We start from the raw sequence: 18,577 nt of genomic DNA, 5'->3' as shown, positions 1-18,577 counted from the left end.
TGCAAGAGCATTTGTTGAAACAGCATAAAATGTAGTTAGGTCTTCAAAAATATACTGGTGAGATGCCACAGATGAATGGCTCTCATATTATGTCATTAAAATCAAAGTTAGGGCTTAACTGTGGCAAATGTCCAGCTTTAGTGCAGCAAACAAAATACAATCTCTATACAATAATTTCCAAGGGATAATGGAGATCTTAAAAACATCAAGCCACAATTTGGACACACCCAGCCAAAGCTGAGGGCAGTAGTCATTGCTTATGTGCTCTGCTATGCATGCCTTATGTAGCTGAGGTCTTACTCATCCATCTTCAACAGCAGGGATGGGACGGGGTACAGAGAAATCTACATCATTGCTAATGAGAATTAAAAGCTTTGGTTTAGAGAGAAAATGTTATGGGGCTTTTTTATCACCTATAGGCTGAAGGAATTAAATACAAGTAGGGCTCACAGATCCAAGATGGAAATTTAATCAGATTTCTTTTCTGATTGCAGGCAAAAATTCGGAATAAATCTTAAACCAGTGCAATATTCTAGCTCAGGCCAAAGCAAATTAGCTGACACTCTTTTCACTCCACCCAGAGAAATCAGGATTCCAGCCCTCAGCCTTGCCAGCCTTCATCTCGGTCTCAGCCGGGGGAAGCACAGCTTTGGGGGCACCCATTAACTGCTGCACTGCTGAAAGACATTTTTAGTTCCTCCTGCTGACATCTCTCACTCTCACTGGCAAGAGCCATTCTCCAAACAGGAAAATAAGATCTATTTATGTCAGCATAAATCTGTTCAGGGGCTTATCTGCTCAGATAATTTCTGCAAAACTAAGATTTTTTCTTAACATTTCTAATTCCAGGCCTGTGGCTTAAAAAACTTTTGGAAAACAAAAAAGAAAATAAAAAAAAGACACAAAAATGTTCAAAGTAATAAGACTTGTGTAGAGACATTCCTTGGAGTATGGCAACCTGTAACAACAGCTCTGCTGTGGTGGGAAGGATCCCATTCATCTAAATAAGGTGTTGACAGACATCCATAAAGGCCAGTTTCAACACACACATTCACTCTGGCTACCTTAGCAGGAATGTCTCGTTCTGCACTCTGCATCCCTCACACTGAGGACAATGAAAATGTCAGTCCAACATCTGCATAGGTCTCTCTGTCCTCTCCAGCACAGCAGAAAGCTCAAGAGGGGCTTAGAGAAGAACAGAAACAGCAGCACTGACCAGGAGCCATCACGTACCCTCCCCTCCTTTCTCTGCTTTCGGGTAGGAAAATATTACCTGCCCCCACGAAATCCTTATAAAAAAAGTAGTTCTCTAAGCCTGCAGCTCAGATCATTGTAAGAATATCTGACATCAAACCACAAAAGGAAAATGGAAGTTTCTAGTAAAAGCAGCAGTGCTGTCACTCAGTCTGCACTCTGAAGAGACTCTCACGGCTGCCTTCTCAGCATGGCTCAGAGATAGTTGGCACCTGCCCCACCTTTTCAGCTGCCTCTGGTCCCCAGTGCACAAGTGAAAAGGAAGGAAACACCTTTTTAGCCACAGAACAGCTGAGGACAATCCACTGAGTCCATGAGCTGCTCTATCAGATCCCAAACAGGTCGCAAAGAGTCACAGTAACTGAAGACAGGAAAGGTAGCTGAAACTGCCTTTTTGATTCCTCCTTCCTACAGTGAATTGGCCAAAGGCCTTGCATGGGTAAAGATTAGGTCTGAAGGCAAGCAGTGAAGTTTCCAAGTTGTAATGACTCGAAGAAAGAGTGAAAAAACAAAACACTAATGGAAATTGAAATTACACCTGTGAAAAATAAAAATTTACATGGAAAGGCTATAAAAGAAGACCAAGAATAGTTAATTATCTGCCATGAAGACACACAGTCTGTCACACCCAGATGTTAAGAATCAGGCAGGTAGGAGCCCATCTGTGTGACAGAGCTTTATAAAAAATAACAGCAAGCCATATTAGGGAAGAGGTCACACAGAGAATTTCCTAAAAAGATAGCATCCAATCTGAAACAGTATTTCCTCTTTCTCTTTTCATTCTATACAGACATATCATTTATCTAATACATGTAAAGGGAAAGGGAAGGTTAATGCCAGCACTGTGAAAGGCAAAGGGAACCACAGTTTCCTGTTACTCCAGTGACTGGATTGGAAACAGCATAGGTAGGGGCAGAACTCCTTAAGGCTATGTCACTAAAATCTATGCAAACAGCTATCATATAACTTAGACTCCAGCTTTGACTCCAAATTACCTTAATGCAACTCTATTCATTTCATGAAGAAGGCTATTAAAATACAAACACATTTAGGAAGATCCTCTATTATCACCAAATGATAGAAAACACTCTTATAAAAAGTCCTATACAGAAGCACTTTTTTATTTCCTGCCTACCTTCACTATAGCAAGTAACAGGACCATTTTCTGCAGTCCAATGAATGGAGAAGAGAAAGTAAAAGAGAAAAATTAAGATAATTCTTGGTTAATGTCATGGTTTGTTAGGAAATAACAAACAAAATCCAGGGACAAAAGTCACAATTTACAAAATGGAAAAGGGAAACAAAACCAATAGAGGAGGAAGTTTTATTTTAAGCTTCAAAGAGAGTATTATAAACAATGGAGAGCTTAGAAAAGTAAATGTACATGTATGTTACTCAACAATGTCTTTTTAAAAGAAGATTATCTGTACTAAAAAAGACTTTGTGGAATTGCTTTGGGAAAATAATATTTACAGAGGAATATACAGTAAGGAACGCTGAAAGCAGAATTTTTATTTGGAAGGAATATTACACAAACTGAACACAGACCCTACAATTTTCAAATCTTCATTACAGTTGTGCGTCTTATATTTTGATGAAATGAAAATTTATTTCTTTTTTTTTTCTCTAGAGGCAGTTCCCCACTGCAAGTTTAGAAACCAACAACATGAGCAAAGCAAACCCACCCTGCTAAAGAGCCCAATTAGGACACAAATTGTCATTTAATTTAGTTGGAGCAGGACTACTTTACATGGTTATTTTTGACTTTATGTTTTAATCTGGGAAGATTTAATCTGGGAGAAGGGAAAGAGAAGAGTGAAAAATCTGCTGCTACTGACACATGGAAACTTGTCAATGAGATGAGTTTAAGTGTGCAGGAAACAGAACACAGTACCAGGTTTTTTGTCAGCTTCACCTGTCAGCATGCATTTTTGTAGACATTTTTTTTCATTCTGAAAGCCACTGTAAGCCACATTAACAAAACTACTTTTTTTCTGCCTATACCCTGAGGGTCAATCCCAATAATTGTTGGTATGGTTTGCCCTCAGTTTGCTTCTCCTCTGTAACAGGGGTGCCAGGCAGAGTGAAGTCCAACACTCTTCTCCTAGGACACAAGGCTGTCCTGCATCCCTACTAGACTGCATCACACCTGACACTGAACAGACCTGTGCTAACCACTGTGAGCAGATCTGGCAGCCAACAAAACCCTCCAGTGCTTGTACGAAGGAGAACACCTTTTTCACCGAGAAAATGCCTAACAACTTAGAATTTGGGATGTGACCATCCCTCCCCACTGCCTCACAGGACAACTTAGGATTGCAGCTGTGGGAACTTGTATTTTTCTCCTGCATAGTAACCCCTGTTGCTTATTGCAGACATGTGGTTGCACCTGTATGCTTTTCCAAGTCCACTACCACTTCAGAAAGGGCTGAAGTACACAAGTTTTCTACACATGAGATCATCCTTGACAGGAAGATCCATGCCAAGAGCACTTAACATTTAGATACTTCCCTTACTACCAACTCACAGTCAACTGTGGAATTACCAAAGCAAAAAATTATACAAAAATGAATGGAGTTGTTTTCGATTTTTAAACCCCTCTTTCAGCAGAAGTATTTCACAGAGTTGCTCAAGAGCAAACCTCTTTTACCATGCAGAAGAGACACATCAATCCTACTGGGAGAAGACAGTCCTTTGAAACGGACACAAAATCCGAATGATTTTGGTGAACAAAAAAATTCAACCACTGAGCCTGGTCTTCACTACTCCAACAGTTTTTGTTCAGATTTGTGCCTAACACAGTACAGTAAAGTAAGTTTTAAGCATCTAACAGGATAATATTAAGGAGAAAATAAACCAGAACAATCTTCACTTACCACATCCAATTTTCAAAAAACAAAGATACCCAGCACATGTATGAATGGCTTCTTTAAAGTAAGAGAGAGAGCAGAGTTGACCTTTATTTTCATTATTTAAAAAAAGTTTTTTCCTTAAAGTAAATATTCAGTCTTTATTTTACAGTAAGTGCTTTTTAAAATTTCATGTCTTCACAAAATTGCATTTAAAATTTGAAGTAAAATGTATTTCAAACAAAAATACTGTGCAACTTCAGCACTTCTTTCTTAAATATTGAAATAAATAAAATAGTTGTCTTTTTCAGTTTGTTTGTTTTTCAGTCAGTTCTATTGTAGATCAATTCCAGTCTGACCTGGGTTTATACACACACTTAAAAGGAAGTGAAATCAAGACTTCAAAAAACTTCTTTGTATTGCACCAGCTTAGGGCATCCCCAGAACTTCTCTCAACAGCCAACTTCCCACAGTCCAGGCTCCTGTGCCAGATGGAACATGGGTACGGAAGAGTCAGGGCAAGGAAGGAAGTATCAAAGCATCCTGGCTTCTCTCAGTCTTCTTCTGAAATGTCTTGCTTGAAGGCTGCTGGAATCCATGAGGGCAGGGCTGACTGCAGAGGGAAAGGCAATACAAAGTAAAACTAAACAAACTCAGACAACAAAAGCAAGTGTTCAGAAAAAAACCAGAAATAGCACAAACCAAATTTCCAACACTGCTTGCATTCTAGTTCCTTGAAAATATAGCTCAACAGACTCAGCTTCAACTGACTGTGGAAGCCATAAATGAACACAAAGCAAACAAATCGATAAGAAAAATCATATCCAAAAGAAAGGGACTGAACACTGTCAATCTTTCTTATTGGGAACATCATTAAATAACCTTCATCATTCAGCTTAGATAGCTGTCTCTTCAGTCAAGGTTAAGACCTTTGCTTATGAAATCCTGCTCTAATTACCTTGCTCTACTACTAATTATTTGTAGGGAGCCACAAGTGTACGCAGCATGGCACAAAAGACATTTTCAGAAGGCTAAATGATACACATGGGGTGGCAGCAATGCGATAACTTCTGGAAAGAATGAAAGGTTGCATTTTGCATTGCATTTATTCTGTGAATTGACTAAGTTACATACTGCTAAGATCCTGAGCAGGATTAGATAGCAAATAAAATAATCTCTTTATTTCCACAAAATGCAAGTGCCTCTTCCCATGTCTTCCCACATCTCTCATATCAGTTCTGAACTACATAAAGGTCCAAAATCTTAGGAGCTGCCAGAGACCAAAAGAATAAGGCAACAATATGAACTGGCAGCATCTGCTTAACAGAGCTATCAGACCTGGAAATCCCAAGAGCTGGAGTTTTTTTCTAAATGTTATTACAACTTGTCTTCTCTGAAATCGGCAACTTAGCATTCATGGAAATACAGACAGGGACATGGAAATAATTCTGATTCAATTTCAGTATTCTATGGTATTTATACAGGCTGGATTTTTTCGACACTGGTAGATGTCTGGCAAAGAGAACAAAGATTGGAAGGGTTTATTGTAATGGCTTAGTCAGCAAAAATTCATCCTGGCTGAATTCCTGCACTGTGAGGTTTATCAAAACAGCCCCATGACAGCACTGAACTCATGTACGTGCCTCATACTTCACTTACAGCTACAAATTTCATATAAATTTAAAAAAAAAACAAAAAGGAGACTATGAAATGGGTGTTTATTGGAAACATCTATATGTGTTGCATCACGAAACACACTGGGAAGATTTTGCAGTTTTTATAATGAGATGACTCCCAGTGGGGTCAATAAAATGTTTGCTTGAGGAATTGATTCAGTAAAACGGCTTTCCATGGGGAAGAAGCAAATTGCATGAAGAGCCAGGCTTTGAAAACTCCATAGTTTTATAGTATTTGAACTATTATTTTAGGGCCCATCTCAAAATATCATTGCAAGAATTAACCAAAGAAAGGCAGAGTGGGCAGGAGAGAACACAGTGGTACCCTAGCACAGTCTGGACTCTGACTCTCTGGGTGGAGTTCTTGTTTGCTCCATGCATCAGCAGGCAGCAAACTGAGTCTCTGTCTTCAATCAAGAGCCTTAGCTGAGGTCTGTAAAATGGCAAACTGGAGCTCAAAATGAATAACTAATGTAAAAGCTCAAAGGCAAAACAATGTGGGGAGGGGATTCTAATAACACATTCTGCTGAAACAAATGGCCATCTCAGAGCTTGTCTACACCATACCAGCAAGCGTATTAACCGGGAGGTTTCATTCAATAAAAGCAGTGGCTAAGAAAGCCCCGTGGTAATCCTTCTGAAGTCAGTGGTAAAGTTCTCTCTGGCCCTTGTTTCAGCAGCCTGGGCTCATTATTTATGACCTTACCACATATATACGATGTTATTCCAAGCACATTACATATTCAAGACATAAATATCCAGCCCACAAAACTGGAGGGTGCCTGGGTGAAAGGAAGAGATGCAAAGTGAAGCAAGTCAGATTTCAGTTCCATTCCTGTTCCATCACATGCCTGGTTCTCCTTTTATTTTTTAATTTCTATGCCAGAATCCTGTATTTTCTTAAAATTTTCTCAATGTATATTATCATGATTGAAAATTTATACTGTTTTCATGAAAGAGCTGAAGTCTGTCCCTGCTAAAATTTCAACTAATTAAATGCCTCAAAAGGGAATAGGCTAAGGATCAGTGCACACTCCGTGTAGCCTTTCTTCTCCCTTATCAGCTGCTCAAGCAGCATGCCACTTCCTTTATTCTCCTGCTCCCATCTGTGAATCAGAGTTAGCAGAGGACAACTCAGGAAACTATGTGTGTTTTCTAATATCCTTTAGTATGGAGCACTGGAAAGGTGCCTGAGGAGACAGCTTATATGATTAAACACAGAAAAGTCTGCATTTACGGCCTGAAATGAAACACCCCTTTATTCACATTTCACATTGGGGTTGTCTTATTTTGGTTCATGGTTTGTGTGGGAGCATGTGTTTCAGGAGACTCTTTGGACAGGCTTGTGCTAACCTCCCTGTAGTAAGGACATCTTTGGAGGAGAACGGGAATAGCCAGGGTTCTGATTAGTTGAAGGGCTACACCTTTGAAGAATTTATGAAGAACAGAAAGTTTCATTGAACTGCTGAAATCACTGGGGAATAAAGAGCATCACATTTCTTTCTGATTTCAAAGATAAATTTTTAGTTACAATACAGAATTCAAATTGCAATTTTTTTTTATGCCTCCCTAGTGTGGTTTGGGATCTACATGCCCTTTAAGATATATTTGATACTGTGCAGTTCCCTCATTTCTGAACTGGTTATGTTAGTGTCAGAGTCCTTTTTTTTTTTAAATTGCATTTATGAAACCTTCTCCTATATATTTGCTGCCTCATTGTCATCTTCCCCTCATGAGAGGGTCTTGTGTAGCAGCCCCTTCGCTTTGCTTTCATCTTCCTTCATCTTAGGAAGTACCAACCTTCTTTCCCTGTTCCCAGCCTTCACTCAAGCACTACATGTCCTGAGAATATTTCATTTCCATGTCAACACTCCATGCAATATTCACCATTAACACTACTTTACAATCTAGACTTAAACAAGTACTCTTTTATCTTCCAACTCTACATCTTCATTTCCTCGCTATGATCAATGCCTTCCTATGGTCAGTACCACACTGCTCAGCCTGCTGAACTAAACTCTTGTTGGTTATCTCAATCCAATAAGGCATCTTGAGGAATCTAAGAACTACTCTCACTCCATAACAGTGAATTAATTTTACCTTACTTGCTCTCTCAGGACTATATTGAACGAGTGAGCATTCATAAACACATTAATGACATAAATAACTGTGAGGATATTTTCTATGCTATCTGTAATAAATGTCAGCTGGCAATTCGTATGCACTTTGTGAGCTGTTGTGGTTTCTTTCTGAGGGTACTGTGCTACTCAGTTGTCACAAAGATGGGTGGTTTGGTTGCAAAAGGATTAAGACTGTATGCATTGTTATAGTAACTGTATTTGTGAAACTAAGTCAAAACTTAATGAATTACGGGCATCTGATTATTATTTGTATTCCAAAAGAGCCCAGAATGCATTAGGCATGGTTCACAAAAGACAATGTTAAGGACTCCACTTGGAAAAACTCCATTTAGAGTATGCCTCTTCTGCAGTTTATGCAGTGATTGGAGTTCTTCAGAAAGATGTACTTGGGTAGGTTTCAGCTACCTAATTCAGGTGCTGCAAGGACTGAGCTTTAGTAAATACAGAAGAGTAGCAAGACATTATATATTTATCTTGCACTATTTCAGAGGAAAAAAAGGACTGGTTGTGGAAGAAATGAATGTTTTTATCAGTTAAAGTACACTTCTCATTGACAGGATTATGTCACAATATAATTGATTTGACACTTGATTGATTATAATAAATCAGGAGAAACACAATAGCAACAGAAAAGGATTATCAAAATGGGGAAAGCTTAAACGAGGCTTTCTCCTGGCAAGTATGCATGGTTCTGGCATGCACTGTCCTTTGGTATACACATACTGAGGTACTTGTAATGTTTCCTAACAGCATCCTGAAGGCAGATTATTAATGTAATCTAGACATCCATTGTCTTATATTCTGGATTAATGCCTGTACACCTAAAAGCAGAATTTGTCCACTGCTCATTCCATGTCTAAAGAGAAAAATTAAAAAATCAAGAGGCTGAATTGTTTCTCTTTTTTTCTACATGGTTGGAGGCTGGGGGAGGGAGTTGAAATTGCTCTCAGAGACAGGTTACCCTAGTAAAGAAACAGGAAAAATGGAGTCCATTTGGTCTGGCTTCATTCATTACACATATCCAAATTCTTTATTGCAAGGCTGAGACTTTTACAAATATCAATATCACACACCTACAGTTTAAGGATTAGGCACTGTCCAGAGAAATATCTCCTTTGCCTTTGCTCTAAATCAGGTCATGATTTCACCCTGTTTGCATTATGTACATCAGTAAAAATAGGTCTTTAGAACTAAATCTAGCCCCTGCTCCAGGGAGATTTTTGCCTGCATTAGGACAGCAAAACGTAACTACACACTGACTCCTTTTGCATCACTTCTGACTGTACACAAGTCTGGATCCTGCTCCCACAAAACTTCCATTGGCTTCACCAGGGGTGTGAATGTGGCACATACTTATAATACAATTTAATCCATGGGACTTGCTGCTACAAAAAGCTCAGTCAGGGGTCTGCTGAAAATCCAGGGCACAGAAATTTCACAATTGAGTGAAAGACATTTCAGCTTGGACATACCTTTCAGATCCTGTTGCATGTTTCCTCCTTTCTGGGAAAGTTGCTAGGAAGGGAGTCACTCTCTTCTCCATTGCCCTTGGAACTTGAATTAGTATTGCTTTGGTTTATTTCAAAAGAAGCAATTAAAAAGCAAATAAAGTGTCTCATGAGACACTACAGAGAGAAAAAACAGGGCAACACAGGAAAAAATGCTGTGAATTGAAATTTAAAAATGGAAAGAAAAGTATAGGTGAGGTATTTTTTCCGCGTCATTTCTTCCATGATTCTGCTTCTCCATTTGTTTTGCCTGTGATGTCTATGACTTGCCATTCATATTCCATCCCTATGCTTGGAAATTGCTGTCCATCAAGTGAAAGGTGAAAGAAAAGAAAAAAAAGGTAGAATGGTGCGGGGAAGACACGAAGGGCTGCAGGGAGATCTACTGAGTGTAAAGGTGTCCAAAGGAGATGGAAATGTGCTCCCCAAGGCCATGGTCTTCGATGGTGCTGCTTGTATTTTCAGGCTGTAGCATAGCAGATGTATGAGAAGAGCCAGACTTCACATGCTACAGTAAGTGCAAAATCTCGAAATGCAGAAGCCATCACATCAAGGGTTTCCTTGTCCCCTGATAGAGTCTGCCCACAGTGGTTCTCTAGAAACAGTTCTATTATCAAGTAGACATCCATTGCTTTTTTCTTTGTTTTTTTTTTCTATTTTTTTATTTAAAAAGTAGTTTTTCTAATAATATATAGAATATATAAATAATAATAATTAAAAAAAACTATTTGGGTTTACTTTCTGTTCTCCAACCCATCTGTATTTTTTGTGGTTTGCTGATATATATATTAAAAGACAAGAAAATCAACTCTGCTCACTATTAAAAAAAAATATTAAATCCATTTTTTATGTTTCCAAAGAGAAAGAGAAGGAGGGGAGGTGGGATAAAACCAAATTAAAATGAAAAAAAAACCTAAACAAAAAAGGAAAATCAAAAACCTTCTGTCTCTTCAAAGTAGTTGTCAAGATCTTTAAATGCTTGTGCTTTCAGTGTATGCCCCACAGGGAAAACATAACAAATATAACAAAAAAAAGGGGAAAAAAAAACCCAACCAACCAAAAACTCAAGGGGACCTAAAATTTAAAAAAAAAGAAAAAGGTAATAATCTTAGTAGTAAAAAGGACAGCAAATCGCTCAGAGTCTCTGTGTCTTTTTAGTTATTTTAGCAGCCGCCCTTTTTGTCTGCAGAGGGAGAGCTGCCACCACAGCCACCTCCTCGGCTCGAGAGAGGCTCTTCTGCATCGTCCTCGTCAAAGCCATGAAAGGTCGAGGTGTCGCTTTCTGACGTGGAACCGAACAAGTCCTCCGTAGTGCGTGCTGGCGCTGCTTCGTCCCTCCTGCTTTCTCTTCCCAAATGAGCTGACATGTATGATGAATATATCAGCACATGGGTTAAGCAACAGGCATCATCATCATCATTTTTTTCATCATTTGCATTATCATTAAACAAGTCAGACTATCAAGCTCATAGGTGTGTGCTGGTGTTTGCCCACGCACCCCAACAACATAGCATAGGTAGAACTGCAGTAAGAAAAATAACAAAGGATCAATTTCTCTTTCGAAGGAAAAAATCTACAAACACCACAGGTGCCCATAGCTACAGCAGCGAAAGGGTTAATCATGTTTTCCTCTCTTCAAAAGACAGTAAAATATTTCCCCGTGATTACTTAGATCAATTTTTAAATATTTTTAGACCATATGAGTAATGAGACACTGTTAGCTCTAAGCACAATGGCATCAACAGTCACAAATTTTCTGCTGTAGAAATGTAAACCACTAGATACCTCACCAACCTCAGGACGACTTTTTATCCCCGTTCTTCACCTGATCCTAAAGAACCTTCTCTGCAGACAAAATTAAATACATTTTGAAGACTAAATGAAAGTAACCTAAACCAGTACTTTAATACAAATTTCATGGTGTGTACTTAAAAAAAAAAAACAACCAAAAAAACCCCCAAAACTAATATATACAGTTCAACAACTAAGACAACTGGAGGAGTAACCCATGTTGGGGAACACTGAAAAGTTCAAATTTGTGTGAGTCAATCCAACTTTCAAGATGGAACAGGAAATTCTCCACACAGAATATCAATAAAGGCAACAACAACCATAAGAAGACTCTTAAAAAGAGAAGTCAAATACTGAAACCTGTGAAATTGAGGTTTGTTTTCTCTCCCAGTCAAACTTTTTATGTGATTAATAGTACGACCTTCAAATTCCCTCTTCGGGGAAGGTAGACAAAAAGATGTCTTTTGTGCCCCAGCAAAACTGAAGTGTGAGATTTTAGGGAACAGCTATTTTGTTATTCACAAACAGTAGCATGGTATTAAGCAACCAACTGTTGGTTCCCTGCTCCAGCTACAGGAATCAGCCATATAGCAAGTACACTGCATTGCTTGAGACAAAAAGAAGTAAATCCTGTTCACAAAAAAGAAAATGGATATAACAAAATAATTGGCAGTAAACCATATTGTAGAAATGTGATTTTACTGACTTTGTGAACAGAATAAACAATATAATTTCCATGACCTCTCTTTCAGTGTAATGAAAATGTTCTCCATTATTATAAAAGAGAAAGATGGCAAACACCAAAGAGGGTTCGTTGTTTTAGTTTAGAGATTAGTGTGTGGTTATACCTTAATCGCTTTCATCGCACATCAGTCACAGCATTGCAGACCCTATGAATGACCCAAGTGGATCAGAATTTGTACAAGGATAGCATTTAATGGAACTGATTTTGCACAGTTTAGGCTACAGGCTGATCTACTTGTTCTATCACACTAAGGAATCAAGGGAATTAATGTATTTGTGTTGCATTCTGATATAATCACCATAGCAATGTTTGAGTAGCAATACAATATGGATCCATCTCACTGTGCCATATCAGGAAATGCTGAAATTAGTTATATGGAAATATAACACTCAAGGCGAAGGGCAATGATCTTCCAAGATGGCACCACAGACCCCATGGACTTCCCCCTTCAGTTATTAGAAGCAATCACATATACACTAAAAGGTCCATGTCTCAGACGGCACAGCATTCATAAGCACGCCCCTGGAGAAACCCACAGGGGTTGCCATTGATCCTCTGGTGGCCAGTATAATTTCACAATATCTTCAGAGGTCACAACAACTGCAGAAGGCAATTTCAGTGAGAGTCTAATCATTCTCCCACTGAATGTGGTAATAGGCTTACTATGAATTTCAGCAGGAGCATAAAAAGGCCATTTCCTTGGCATGAGAACATTCCACATCACATTTCAGCCATGAAGCAACAAACATCTTTCAGTGACTACAGTATAGAAGGAGCAGCATTCATACTGAATTTCAAGGCCTCTTCGGTTTTCGGATTTCTATATAATCATTTTATTACCACTAGTATCACCACTATACAAAAATACCACAAGTGGAAACTTGGACCAAAGCTGGAATATGCAGTTGTTAAAGGTCTCCCATTCCCTCTACCACCATCACTACCTCCTACATGAGCTATAAATAACTCTTCAGCTGGTATAAAATTTTCCAAAAAAAGAGAAAGGAAAAAAAAAAAAAAGAAAGAAAGGAAGGAAGAAAACAACAGCCCAGAAATAAAGACAACTCAGAAAGATACAATTGTCTACATTTAAAAAGAGAGAAGGGAAGAAAAGGGAGAAATAAAAACCTCTTTAAACAAAACTAATGATAGTCATCTTGTAAGAGGATAATTCTTGACAGCTACCCCCATACCTACCCTGTAATTTACTCCCTCTTTCTTTTTTTGGATGGAGAAATGCATGAAATGTGTAATCAATGGGAATGCTTGTCATGCAACTTTCATAAATCTTGTAAGTAATTTATAGTTGTAATTGCAGCATTTAAAGACAGAGACCATTTTTTAAAATTGTCATAGGATTTTCTCCTTCCATGTGAAGAACAACTAGCACATGTACCAATGTTCCCAAAAGCCAATAAATACATTAAAACTTCATTATTTCATAAGACCCCATTAGCTTAAAAATGTGAATCCAAAAATGGGGTTTATGATATAAAATTTTTCAGTCATCCTTTCCCACAAACACAGAGAAGAGGTAAGATTCCATCTTCTGTCCCTTCCCAAATATGCTGCCTTTCTTCAAAATCTTCAGAAAGTGCGAAAACCAAATCACTCAAATGCCTTTGTACAAGTAAGATGCAAGAAGGAGTCACCTACCAGAGCGCCCACAGTCTGAGCATGATACAAGTTCCTCAGGCCGGCCACTTTTTTTGTTCATATTGGAGCCTCCGAGGCAGAAGTCACAGTAGTTATTGGGAATGATGACCCCATCTGGTCCTTTCTGGGCTGTAGTTGGGTTAGAAATCAGATTTACTCAAAGAGCATTCATTTGGACATTTCCCCCTTATCCTTGATATGTTGTTAGCTCAGTGAGTTTGCAGGCCACAAACTTCCCAAAACATTGTCAATCAGAACAAAAAGTGAACTGCATAAACCACCTTCATTTTAAGTACACCCTGGGTTGTATCTATTTTGCCTGAAATGCCCTTCACCATTTCCTTTACAATCCCAGCAAGGCTGCTCCCTCTCAAGGACATGCTTCCAGATGTGCCTTTACAGTCCAGGCACTTGTAACACATACAGGTATAGAGACAATCCCTAATGCAGCATAAGATTTATGTTGTCAGTAAGCCAAACTTGGTTTTTCAGGCAGCCGTCATCATCATAAACCCACAAAATACAAATTCAGAAAGGAAAACTACAGTCTATAAAACTCAAAAATCAAGAGTGGGAAGATGGGGGAATAGGTACCCTTACTGGTTTTATTTATTTCAAGTAGCTTTTTAGGGGACTACATCTCTAAGTAGCAGGGTGTCCTTAGTCAGAAGATTGGTTCAAAAGTCCTTGAATATTCACAGACAAAGCCATTTGGGGATGTTTCACCCAAGACTTAAGCCATCTGCAGCAGTCACGTTCCCTGGGATGAGCAGGGAGGGTCCAACACTACCCCAGCACCCAGCACAGGTGCAGAGTGAGCTTGGGGCAGACATCCCAACCAGCAGAGTTAAAAACTCTTTCAGACAAGATAAAAGGAGCGAGATTATATTATTATTTTCCAGCTAGGAATACTTGGAAAGGAGCAAACACACACTGATCTTAAGTAGAGGAGGAGGCAGATCCCTTAGGAAGGTGAGAAGGGCAGAGGTCTTCTGCATTCCTCTTAGTTGAGCAGAACAGCAATGTCCTTTTTCCTTGCTCACAACTGCCATTTTCCTCCTCTGCTCTCCAGAGAGGGAAAACATCTTCCTGCACACTCTATGAACTGGGGAAGGCAGTGGAGGTAATGGTTGGTCTTTGTCTTTGTTTCTTCTCTTTAAACTTAAAAAATCTAGTTATATACCAGCAGGTATACCTGGCCTAAGCCTACCACATCAAGAATTTTACAAATGAGAAAATTAAGAACTTTAAACAGTACCATCTCTATTTAATTATCTTTTTAATGCATATTTTGTAAGTTGCAAATTTTTAACAGATGTTTTGACAGCCTTTATTAATGATCTTTTTGTCCACATTCAAATTTCCCCCAAAGAACAATGACATTCTGAAGGGCTTCTGGTAGCAGTCCAAGACATACACTTAAAATTAAAATTTCCTCCAAGTTCAATCTGCTTTTCTGGTTTGGGTGCATCTGCTTATTAATTTACTTCCAGATGTTGATCAGCTGAACTTTTGGAGATTGGTAACTGCAAGATTCCAGGTAAGGTGAAATTAAGAAAATTAAAATCCATAAGGCTGCAGATACATCACTATCTTCCTCTGTGGTCACGGAAACCCTGAGAGTATTTACTAAACAATGGACTTTGCTCTGAAATGGTCCTGGTTAACAGATCCCCAACTCTCTCAAAACCAGAGAGAAGGTCCCAGTGTTAGATTAGCATTTTGTCTGTTCCAGAAAAGCATTTAATACATGCATGCAAGATATGCAAAAAAAGAACAGGAACCAGGTGGAAGCCTAGCACACTGGGTCATTTTAAGACCTGTAACAAAATGACCATAAAGTTGCTGCTTGTACATATTTTGTGTATAAAAAGCAAACCTCCCTAGCATTTATATTTCCCACTGCAGCCCCATTTTGAAAAAGTTAAGTATTTACCTCTTTATATTATTCTGCATCTACAGACAGGCCACATGCAATGCAAACACAGCAAGCTCAGCATTCAGTGACTTTTTTTGTTGTTGTTCCTTATTACATTATTTCACCTTTCATCTAAGTGTTTTAACATGCCTTACAGATACTAAGATCCTATTATTAACCTTCAGTGAGGTCAGAAGCCTCTTTTGCCAGAGACTCTAGCCAAAGTGTTCTGGACTCTAATTAAGTCTTATGGCGAGGTTGCATTGCATTTTAAAGCTGAAAGACTTGGAGGTAGAGTGGTAAACTGGCTTATTCTCAAACACACAAAAATTCAGTGGTGAGACCACAAATAAAAACAAGTAGTCAGGGTGCCAGCCAGCAGACTTAGGAAAGAGCTCCACTTCTACCACTGCTCATAATGGTATAATTAACACTCTGCATATACTGACTTAAATTTTTTCAACATGGATTATGACCATAAGATCCACTGACTGTCAAACTGGAAATGGGAGAGGGGAACTTGAAAATGCATACACTGATCAATTCATCTGCGCTGTGTGGGAGAGGTGGAGGGTATTTGCTGAGTGTGATAAAGCTGAAGGGAGTCTCCCAGATTATTGGCAAGGGAATAAACCTGGGGTTTGATCTTTTCTCTTCTCTTCTCTTCTCTTCTCTTCTCTTCTCTTCTCTTCTCTTCTCCTTTTTCCTTTCTTTTCCTTTTATTTTCCTTTCATTTCTTCTTTGTTTTCTTCCAAATTATTTAATTTTTAATGCAAGTGTCCATGTGCTCACTTATTAACCTGGCTCAGTGGAGTGTGATAGAGATACCAGGCAAAAGTCATAGACAGATGAGAAGTTCCTGAAGTTACATCAATGATATTTTAAATGATGTATCTCTACAGCCAAATAAGCCAGGCAATGTTATTCTCTCCAATGTTTTCTTTTTTGTTCTAACAGGTGTGAAAACTAGAACCAAACCTGACTTAAGCTTATTTTCTTGGTCAGTACCATACAGTGAATTAAGTCACAGGCTAAATCACAGAAGGTTTGAGAATAAAGAGATTTTCAGATGACAGGAAGCAGAAAGCTTTTCAAAGGAACTTTTTTTGCATATATCCTCCGAGTTTCTAGCTCTATTTTACTGTCATACACAAATGATGAAGGAATTAAGAAACAAAGGAAAAATGGCAAGATTTCATATGCAATCTTCGTGAATACGGTATCATGCAGGAAAAAACCAACCCTAATCTCACCCCTAAATCAATAAAACTACTTACAAAAGTAACTATGGGAATGGATCCACAAGAAAAACAATTAATTTCCTAGGCACTAATGTTGCTGCTTTTCATCTGAGACATAGTAATTAACTAGGTATTCACTTTTTGCATAAGATAATCAAAAAGCAGAAGGTGCTAGTTTAAGACAAACAGCTCAGCTAGCAAGAAGTAACTCACTAGCAGAGAGTTGAATCATTTAGATCAGGTGACTGCCTCCAGGAATTTGGTAAAAAGAAAAAGCTCACCCAAAATTAGAGACTGTTTTAAAGCAAAGGCTTGAAAACCAGCCATGGTCTTGTCCTAACTTACTCAAAACTCTTCTGATTTTCTTTTACATTGCAAACTGCAACAAGAGATCAAAAGCTATGAGGAACTTTGAGTATTGCCTGAGCTAAGGTGTGCTCATAGAAGGTGTATTTAAATCAGTGCCTCTCGCCATTTCAACTCAGTGTTGTTTTCAAGCTTCATCAAAGGCCCTGTCTTCATCTAGATTTCCCCCAAAACTGAGTATACAATTTTTTAAAAGTACTTTAAAAATGGATTAAGGGGAGACATGAAAAGATCTGCACAGTTCAAATAATAGTTTCACTGAACCTGAAAGGTGATTCATGTGAAGACAGGATGCAGAGTGAAAATAAAGTCAGCATTTCCAAATAAATTTGATGTGCACTTATTCTGAAACTTTTTTTCTTCTTAGCCTAATCAAGTTAATTTCAAGCTATAACAAGCTAAGCAGAAGAAATAACTACTTAAAATATGGTATCATCATTCACAGTAGTCTTTTTGCAAAGTAAGTTCAGTAAATTAAATAAATTATGTAGTATATCACACTGTAACTTTGTTCTGTAGACAAAACCTGAAAATTAAACAAGTTTACTGAGTTTAAATATACAAAATATCTTCTGTACATTCTTGATTTTGAAGGCAGGGGCTCTAAACAGAATTCTAGCTTCCCTTCATCCCTCCCAAGTAACAAAAAACCCCCTGTAAGTTATATATAAACTATATATATATAAAAACTATCCTTATAGTTTCAGTTTAATAAAAAAAGCAAGCTGCTTATAATGAAATAACATCAAGAAATAAGGAATTTTCTTTTCCACATCATCTCCTGGAGCCACATGACTCAATAAAAATCTCAGGTTTCTACTTCTCAGAGAATATCTTGAATACAAGGCAAGTTCAGAAGAAGGAATTCTTGTCTCTGTTTTTTAAACAGAAAATTCAGAATACAGATATTTTAAATAGTTTTTCTTCAAAATGTGACCCTTAAATACATACAGACAAACCCCCAAATAAATAGAATCTTGTATCTATCTATTTTTCTGATTTCTAAATGAAATTATTTTGATGATTTGGATCACAGTCTTCAAAAACTTGGGAGGTGGAAACAGTGCTTAAAAGAAAAACTGTTTTTCTGTTCCTCGGTAACAAATCACAGTCACATATATTTCTTCAGCCTGTAGGTAATACAGCACAATACTGAACCATAATTTAAGATATGCATCTAGGTTTGGCAACATTTTATCCCTGTTTTTTGTCGTATCCACATTACTGGGAAGGCAATGGAGAATGCGTAGAGTGCATGCATTGCTGCTGGGGTGTGGAGCTGTGCATCATTTATTTCAATGATTACAGTGAATTGGCTACAGTCAGATATATGCACTCACAAAGGGATTTTTCCTAGCACATTTTGTCCAGATCTTACCTGTTTCTTCTGGGTTTGATCCAAAACCAATAAAGCCTGCTGGAGGTTTTCAAT

The 18,577-nt window shown here is 38.2% G+C and overlaps 1 protein-coding gene across 9 annotated transcripts in view; it reads right to left on the bottom strand.

The window, feature by feature from the left end:
* DPF3 (double PHD fingers 3) overlaps nt 1-18,577 on the bottom strand; it is a 193,974-nt gene that overhangs the window by 27,181 nt on the left and 148,216 nt on the right. For 6 of the 9 annotated variants that reach the window (XM_042047292.1, XM_042047285.1, XM_042047286.1 and 3 more), the window contains one exon: nt 13,621-13,749. In XM_042047292.1, the coding sequence (XP_041903226.1) occupies nt 13,621-13,749 (129 nt within the window). Of the gene's footprint in view, nt 1-2,561; nt 4,717-9,392; nt 10,789-13,620; nt 13,750-18,577 lie in introns of those variants that run through there. The other 3 variants (XR_006019280.1, XR_006019281.1, XR_006019282.1) reach the window with 1 other exon arrangement.

Source organism: Corvus kubaryi, unplaced genomic scaffold (assembly GCF_017639235.1).
Source record: "Corvus kubaryi isolate FWS band 111438036 unplaced genomic scaffold, C.kubaryi_AGA036_p1.0 66, whole genome shotgun sequence".
NCBI lineage: Eukaryota > Metazoa > Chordata > Aves > Passeriformes > Corvidae > Corvus > Corvus kubaryi.
This window is presented reverse-complemented; position numbering and strand designations above follow the sequence as displayed.